This window comes from Aphanomyces astaci (genome assembly GCF_000520075.1).
Source record: "Aphanomyces astaci strain APO3 unplaced genomic scaffold supercont1.33, whole genome shotgun sequence".
Lineage (NCBI taxonomy): Eukaryota > Oomycota > Saprolegniomycetes > Saprolegniales > Verrucalvaceae > Aphanomyces > Aphanomyces astaci.
Genome location: NW_009798296.1, coordinates 65,833 through 73,603, shown reverse-complemented (window position 1 = coordinate 73,603; position 7,771 = coordinate 65,833). Strand labels below are relative to the sequence as shown.

At 46.3% G+C, this 7,771-nt stretch overlaps 3 protein-coding genes across 4 annotated transcripts; 1 reads left to right on the top strand and 2 right to left on the bottom strand.

The window, feature by feature from the left end:
• Window positions 1–798: 798 nt before the first annotated feature.
• H257_11248 lies at window positions 799–2,257 on the bottom strand. Of its 2 annotated transcripts, XM_009838135.1 has the most exons (7): window positions 2,092–2,257; window positions 1,927–2,045; window positions 1,740–1,882; window positions 1,597–1,685; window positions 1,319–1,406; window positions 1,123–1,194; window positions 799–1,029 (listed from the first exon to the last, which is right to left on the bottom strand). In XM_009838135.1, the coding sequence occupies exons 1-7, from the start codon at window positions 2,226–2,228 to the stop codon at window positions 892–894; spliced, it is 786 nt and encodes a 261-aa protein (XP_009836437.1). In that variant the 5' UTR covers window positions 2,229–2,257; the 3' UTR covers window positions 799–891. The 2 variants fall into 2 exon arrangements, with proteins under 2 accessions (XP_009836437.1, XP_009836436.1); XM_009838134.1 differs by having other exon boundaries at window positions 799–1,194.
• A 484-nt stretch (window positions 2,258–2,741) lies between these two features.
• On the top strand, window positions 2,742–4,779 carry H257_11247 (hypothetical protein). Its single transcript, XM_009838133.1, has 3 exons — window positions 2,742–3,622; window positions 3,754–3,801; window positions 4,010–4,779. The coding sequence occupies exons 1-3, from the start codon at window positions 2,843–2,845 to the stop codon at window positions 4,736–4,738; spliced, it is 1,557 nt and encodes a 518-aa protein (XP_009836435.1). The 5' UTR covers window positions 2,742–2,842; the 3' UTR covers window positions 4,739–4,779.
• Window positions 4,780–5,561: 782 nt separating this feature from the next.
• H257_11246 (hypothetical protein) lies at window positions 5,562–5,912 on the bottom strand (the record flags this gene model as incomplete). Its single annotated transcript, XM_009838132.1, has 1 exon — window positions 5,562–5,912. One exon carries the CDS (start codon window positions 5,910–5,912, stop codon window positions 5,562–5,564), a length of 351 nt encoding a protein of 116 aa, XP_009836434.1.
• Window positions 5,913–7,771: the final 1,859 nt, after the last annotated feature.

The following is a 7,771-nucleotide window of genomic DNA, read 5'->3' as shown; positions in this document are numbered from 1 at the left end:
AGCCATAAACTTTCGCGTGCAAGTAGATCTCGATGGTGTCTATGGAAGTTGATAAGAGTTCACTAAGTTGGGACAATAGTGGGCAAGAATCGGAGCATCAAACATTCCATTTTTGAAAAATATAGCTTACTTTGTTCATGAATATCGCAATCATCTAACACTATTTGGTTTACCATCACATGCCATCATGTAGTACATAAGGTCACAACCGTGTATGTAAAGTTTCGCATTGATCCCCTCAATCGTTATACACTTATACTGGCCTAAATATGGTGTTACGACGATTTCTCCAAAGATAGCAATAAGTTAACAATGTATGTCATAAATTATAACATAACATAGCAATGATGCTATATTTATTTTTATCATTTGAATGTCAAGGAATAAAAATACGTGCATTTGAATGAAGGCACCAAACTCACCCGTTTCCGGAACTATTATCCGGATAGATTCGAATTTCTCGCGGCCTTCCATTCCCGGAATGGTAGCGCGCTGATCCGACAATTGTGAAGCGCAACTGGTCCTCTGAAGGCTTACGCGATCTAACAATATATTACACCAATTGAAGTTGTATGTGGCGTGTGCTGATCAACCAGTTTCACTAAAAAAACTGTCGAAATGACCAATTCCCGCAGCCTCCAGTACTAATACGAACTACGTACTATTAATAGTAGTAATAGCTTTAGTAGAGAGTGCCGCCCACAAAGAAATATACTTACCAGGTATAGGTGGTATTACCAGTGGCAACTACGTTATTAGATGGATAAATTATTAATATCAACGCTCATACATTGAACAGGGGTTACTGTTAGTAGTTTAATAGTATACCGCATTGAACATATCTGCATTTTGTTTTCTGTTAGTAGTACTAGCTAGCAAGCAGTGCAAATGTTAGTGTTGCGTTAACGTCTGTTTTGTATACGCGACCAGCGCGTCGTACGACAAACTGCCGCCAAAAATATCGAGCGCACTGCCAATGGACACGTCCACGTGGCCTTTTCCAAGGCGGCCGACGAGATTCACGTCATCCTGTCCATAAATATTATACAAATATTACGTTAAATTAAATTATATATATATATATTAACGCATCAAGAAGGATCACATGGAGAACGAACGTACAACAGACGAAGCGCCCCCGGCGTACGTGACTGGGATTGGAGACCACTGCGCCAGGCACGATACAAGGTCTTCCTGTTTTCAAAGAATATTTATATAATGCTATCGTTTTGGAAATATTATTGCATGTACTGAATAAACTACGTAGTATATATATATATATATATATATATATATATTTGCATGGAAAACTACGTACTTGAATCCCACACCGTTTGCCTTCCACATCCACAGCATGCACGAGAAATTCGTTGCAATACGCGGCCAACTCGACAAGCAGTGACGCGCTATATGAATATATATATTTTATTTAACATATATATATAATATTTGGCATATATATTTATATCACATATTTATATCATTTGGCATATATATATTATTTAACATATATATATTATTTGGCATATTTATATTATTTCACATATATATATATATATATTATATTTTCGATAGAAATGTCATATGGACACATACGAGAGAGTGACGTTTGAAAACACTTGCCACCGGTCGGTCATGATGTAGTACAGCCCGTCGTTTTTCATGCGGCAACTCAAGTCCAGCACCTAAGCACGCCATGAGAGGAGGATAGGAACATGGGAAGATGATGGATGGGATACCAGTCGGTCCTTGCCGGCGACGTCGCGGAGTTGCGCGAGCCGCTGCATGTCGATGGCGCCGTCGCGAAAGACGTACGAGGTTACAATCACATGGCTGGCCCCGCGGTCGAGGTAGCGGCGACAATTCGCACTCGTGATGCCGCCTGCGAGATCGTAAGATGGGACGACCCTGGAACGGTCGACGCACCTCCGATCTGCATGCCCATGGGAAACGCGTCCAGAGCTTCCAGCGCTGCGCGCTCGTTGGCTTCGCTCGTCCCTAGCATGATGATATGGCCTCCCGTCAACCCGTCGCGCTTGTACATCCTACGAGCGAGCAGCTGGAGTTTGGACGAGATTGAGGGTGGCGTACGCTGCATAGTCCGCCGAGCGCAGCGTCGACACAAAGTTCGTCACGGGACCTGCGGCATCCTTGTCGTCTGACAGTGTCGAGCCCACGATCTGCTTGACCACACCCGCATGGATGTCGATGCACGGACGGAACTTCATAGTGCGATCCAAGACTGCAGTTGCCCGATGAACAAAGCCAGAAATGGAGTGATTTTATTGGCTCCCTCGATTTTCATAGACCCAATCACAACCCTCCTTGCCGCTTGTGGTAGCCAATGAGGAAGCTGCATTGACACAGAAATTTCCTCTGGATCCTTACTTGTGTAAGTAGTACTACACTACTACTAGTAGTACTAAGTAGTTTTGTTGTTTTTAAGATCTCGTGTGACCAAAACTCGCATAACTTTCCGGTATTAAAATGATGTCAATAACCTCGAAGTATTATAATAATATGAACAGCATTAACTTATTACTCCTAGTGAGTGTAGGTAGACCTACGGTCCACTGCTAGTATTCTTTACTACGTACCGGTAGTTCTGAACTACTCAGCGAGAAACAAGTGTAGCCCCCCCCTGGGGGCTCCATCAATGGTCTGCAGTATTATTACATGTACAGTAAGTAGTACATACTGTACATGGCAAATGGAACCAACCCCTCACGATGCCTATTGTACCTTTCCGAGGTTCAAAGTCAAAAGCTGGACGACGCTTATCCTGGTGGGTGGCTGGCTATAAATAAGTGTGCTCTCCATACAGTATATATATATTATATCTATGGGTGGCGAGTCCCCCGGCGCAGTGCCGACCAACGTCGTGGTGCCCGTGCAATTGGCGCAGTTGGCGCTGCAGCGTCGCAACAGCGACGCCCTCGCCAAGATCGACTCGTTCTTGGACTCACTCCTCGCTGCATCATCGTCAAAGGCCGCGTTGCTGTTGGACTCCGCCATCAACCACAGCGCGTCCTCCTCTAGTAGTACCATCGACGCCACCAGTCTCAAGAAGAAACACCCGGCGACGACGACCCTGGACGGTGGTGCCACGCACGTGGACTTACACCACGACCTAGGGATCGATATCCTCGTCAACGTGTTTTCCGAGTTTGAAGCGTCCGGCGTGACGGCGTACTCGTCGGCCACGCTGCGGGACGAGGAAAAGAAGCAGATGTGGCTACTCAGGCAGTCGTTGGCCCAACAGTTGACAACGACAAAAATCCCCCAAGCGTCGCCGTCCAAACGGGATCTACTCAAGGATCGATATGGAATATCTCACGCCACGGCGGTAAATGGTGCGATGCCGACCGGGCAGACCCGCCGCACTGTGTTCGCCAAGCAGTCGAGCTCGAACTTTAACCTGGGCATGCTCATGGAAGTGGAGATGGAGCATCGCTTGAAGGAGCTGTTCTCGGTCGCGTCCGAGTTCCACACCATCATGAACAAGACCCAGGTGCACGTCTTGAGTGCGTGCGTGGTGGACGTGAACCAGGACATGACAACGCCTCTGGTCGTGGAGGACAAACCCCAACGAGTGCTCAATACGGAACTATCCTTGCTTCAAGTAGGTGCATCGGAGCCACATCGGTGCAAAATCCCTGGGAAAGTTCCCAAAAGTCGACACATTTTCCGTTGTTTTGCATTTGCATGACGCTCTTGACAGAATATGGATGACGACTGAGCGATGTCTCGTAGAAAGACGAAGTATTGACCTTTGGCAGCTTTAAGAACAGGTTCCTCAAGGTAAGTACAGTGTACTATGGACATTTTATGATTCAAATTTGAAATAATTCTGAAACTCTATGCTAATAATCAATTGAAGCTGATTGAAAAATTATAAAATGATATTTAAAATGATATAATCATAAAATGTCCATAGTAATGTACGGTACACTCTACAGTACTTTGGACATGTACATCCACTTAGCACGGTTGTGTATATTATGTGTAGCTGAATCCGAGGCGGAGCGTAACTCATACGCAACAAGTAGCGTGGCTGGATAGCGTCTACCAAGCCATGTTGAATATATCGGCGTTGCATACCGTTCCTGGCAAAGACATAAGCGCAAAGAGCCCGCGGCGACCCCAAGTGGTGCCGCCGAAACCCACTGCCGTCGCATCGCTTTCGAGTTCCACTAAGGTCGTACCTATGAAAACGACGACCCAAAAGACAACTTCCCCACAAGGGAAGATAGAGCCCACCGCATTCCCCACAAAGCATCGACTGACGAAACTCCAATATCACGACATCCTGGACGAGGAGAAGCCATGGATGGCGCAGGCGGCGCGCGCGATCGTGACGCCGTCGCAACAAGTGCTCGACATCACGAGCCACCCCTCGTCTTCCTCACTGCGACTCGTTCACAAAACACACGGAGACGACGTGTATGACCATGACTCGTCTGACGCGCTCGACGAATTGGACCAGTCCATGCAGTCGCCGGTAAGACGGGAGAAGCGAGACAGCGTCGACCTCACCAAACACATGGGCGTGATGCCGCGATGGAAGAAGAGGGATAGCGTCGATCTCATGCATGCGAAGCGGGCCAAGGAGAAGCTGCGACCTGCCGCCATCGTCTACGACAACACCAAGGGCCAGGCACCCAACATCCGGCAAAAGCTCCAAGAGTGCAAGGTCATGATGCTGTCGCTGACAAATTTGAATTTTGGCAAAAAATAGCAAACATGTCAATATTGACCTATTTTCAGATGCTATACGTGGACACTAGTTACTTACTACGTAGTTCTACGTAGTACGTAGTATAATACTATTAATAGCGTTAGTATTAATAGTAACTTTACTTAAGAAATTGGTACTATTAATATAATATTAATACTATTGTGAACTTGCTATAAACTTCCAAAATTCGCGTGGTTTGACTATTATATTGAATCACGACATGGACATATGCGCACTTCGAAAGTGGTACTTCAATATCGGGAAATTGAACGGATAAAGACCAATGGCATTTACTACTAATCTTGTCTGAAATGATAGTGCTGAAGTTTTATCTTGATTAAAGTATAGTGAGGGGCGACAAAACATCTAGAAGTTTGTATTGAACCTTGACAATGAATACCACTGGATGGAAATATAATCGCACTTTATTTTAATACACGGCTGACTGTTTCTAGAGAATTCAAAGTGCGCTCAAGTAATCGACAGCACGGTCGTAGATAAGAGGATCACACTTGACATTGAATAGAGACAAGTCCTTAATTGACGCATCCTTTCTCAAATGCGGAAGCTTGTAATCGTTCGTACCCTTACTTTCAAGTGTCTTCTCCATAACCTTCTGCAAGGTGATAAAGGTTTTTGAAAGTGTATCACAAGGCAGCTCATAAAATGAGCTTTCTACAACGTCAATAAGCTCCTCGACTGTTCGAGTACACTTTTGACTTTGTAGACTTTGAATACTGTTAAAATATCCAAAGTTTAAGATGTTCATGTTTGGTATGTTCGGAGGCTGGTTAATGATGACAATTCCTTTAATACCTCGATCCTAAAGCATTTTCGACGTGACGCAGTTTTGGGGGCTCGCATTGTCCTGATGCAAAACAATTGTCCCGGCCTGATCGCGCCATGGCATTTTCGCCTTGATTGCCGGCACGACGTTCTCCAAAATTATCGCTCGGTAGACGTCCGACGTCACACTTTGAGGCACTGTGAGCATCGTACCCTTGGCCCTATTCTTGCTGTTCCTCTGGGCCGGCAGCTGCACCACGAACGGCCAAATCCCAATCTTGCCGTCGAAGATTGCTTTCTTGTGGAAGTTGTTGCGGGGAGGGCAACAGCAGACATGAACATCACTTTTGTGATAAACTGCTGGGCACACCTTCGTCGGCGTAGGCATAGAACTTCCTCTTCACCTTCGTCAAATAGAACCACTTTTTGTCAACATGAATGTACGAATTTATGTTAACGAAAACTTTGTTCCCATTTTATGTTGGTTGGAGGAAACTCAGCGCGTGCTTCATTCTTGTGACGGCGTTGGCGTCCGTCAGGTGGAGTCGAACGTAGCTGCACCTTGGTTGTAGTGTTTTTCTTCTTTCATGTGTTGGATACGCGGGGTTTTCGGTATGCCGCTGTGAGCCGCAAGCGCTCGCATTGTTTGCCGAGCATACATGTCGACCACTTGGACGGCATTCTTGATTTCGTCGTGCGTGCAGACCCTTTTTCGACCAGAATTACCTTAAACTTCAAAATCGCCAGACATTATACAGTACTAGCAATTTGTATATATTTGATAAATATTATCTTATGGAGGTTTTACCGCGAATGTTTGAGGTGACGTCGGCCGTCAGACTGCCAAGGCGAAGGGACTCTCGTGCTCGGACCCACACATTCGTAATCGTTCTCCAGTGACAGTTATGTGCTCGGGCGGGTGAACAAATGCTCCACGTGGCAGCTGACCGTTAGAACTGATCTCAAGTAGCGATTCGTAGATGGCAACACGCTCATCGTGCTGGAGGTTTCGGACCCCGTGAGGCAGCGGGGGATGGTTGAGAGCTCGGAGGTGTCGCAGTTGGCAATAGTAGGGTCCGACGAGGGTATGTTGCATTTAGTGGGCAGGCCCAAATTGTAAAGTGATGCCTTAGCGGGTATATGTGTGTGGATTTTAGTTGCAAGATCAACTTTGACAAGACACAACGTTTGAGCTAAAATGAATTGGAACGCTCAAAACACAGCCAATCAAAGCAGAGAATTCGCGCTATTCACCCTTCCAATCAGATATGCAGAATTTGCAGCATTAGGAAAATCCCGCCAATGAGAAGTGAAAGCGCAATATCATTCAGACCAGAGTAGTACGTAGTACAATAGTCATCCAGCATTTCGCCAGCTTACCCCTTTTACCACGAATTAAGTCGCGGAGGTATTCTCGGATATTGCAATTGCAAAACGATGGTACCGGTCATTGCAATTAGTCCCGAGTTCGATCACGGGAATTCGCTAAAAAGCGACCTATTGGCTAAAATATGACCAATCAGACGAGAATGAGAAAATGTTGAAGCATATATTTTATTTAAAATAGAATCCATCTGATTCACCTGCGATTACAAACTTCTAAATATTTGAGAGGTCCACCATGCGCGAGCTTCCTGTCACGAGGTGGCAACTCACCAGCCCTCTGGGTCCTGTGTCTCCCGTCCTGCGCCCCTCCTGCCTCTGGCACCAGTGGTTTTCCACCAATCACAGGCATGCATAAGCCTGTTCTTGGTCTAGCTGCTCACTTCTTGTTCCTTCTTTGTGAGCCCACGTCTTCCTCTTTGTGTTTATTATGGCCGGGACGCTTGGCCTAGCGTCCCTGGTTAGGCCCCGAGGTTACCTTCCTCGACTCCTTTTCTCATCCTTTCCCTTTTCTACATGCCTCTGGCATCCACCTCTTTTCCCTCCTCTTGATACTTCCACGCCTCTGTACTACTCCGGAGTACATAGTACCACCCTATCGGTGCCAGTTGCTGTGCTACTACCGGTAGCTTCGCAAAGCTTACTCGAATTTAAACTTTGAACTCCACTGAGGCAGCATGACCGCATACCCATATCGAATATGCAATCATGTATAACGACTCGTAGATAATTGGGTCGCATCTTGTCTGGCAGGTGCGTCCTGGATGGCCACTGCACTGTGGGCACAAGTGCTATTTGCCCAAGTTGCATTGACCTTTCCGTGACCAACACCGTTCGGGCCAAGCCGGACAACCTACTTGAGAT

Coding starts and splice junctions, on each gene's coding strand:
- H257_11248 (XM_009838135.1), bottom strand. CDS start 2,228: ATGAAGTTCCGTCCGTGCATCGACATCCATGCGGGTGTGGTCAAGCAG. Junction 2,046..2,091: donor CGCTCGGCGGACTATGCAGC/GTACGCCACCCT, acceptor GCTCGCTCGTAG/GATGTACAAGCGCGACGGGT. Junction 1,407..1,596: donor TTTTCAAACGTCACTCTCTC/GTATGTGTCCAT, acceptor ATATTCATATAG/CGCGTCACTGCTTGTCGAGT.
- H257_11247 (XM_009838133.1), top strand. CDS start 2,843: ATGGGTGGCGAGTCCCCCGGCGCAGTGCCGACCAACGTCGTGGTGCCC. Junction 3,623..3,753: donor CGGAACTATCCTTGCTTCAA/GTAGGTGCATCG, acceptor GATGTCTCGTAG/AAAGACGAAGTATTGACCTT. Junction 3,802..4,009: donor TTAAGAACAGGTTCCTCAAG/GTAAGTACAGTG, acceptor TATTATGTGTAG/CTGAATCCGAGGCGGAGCGT.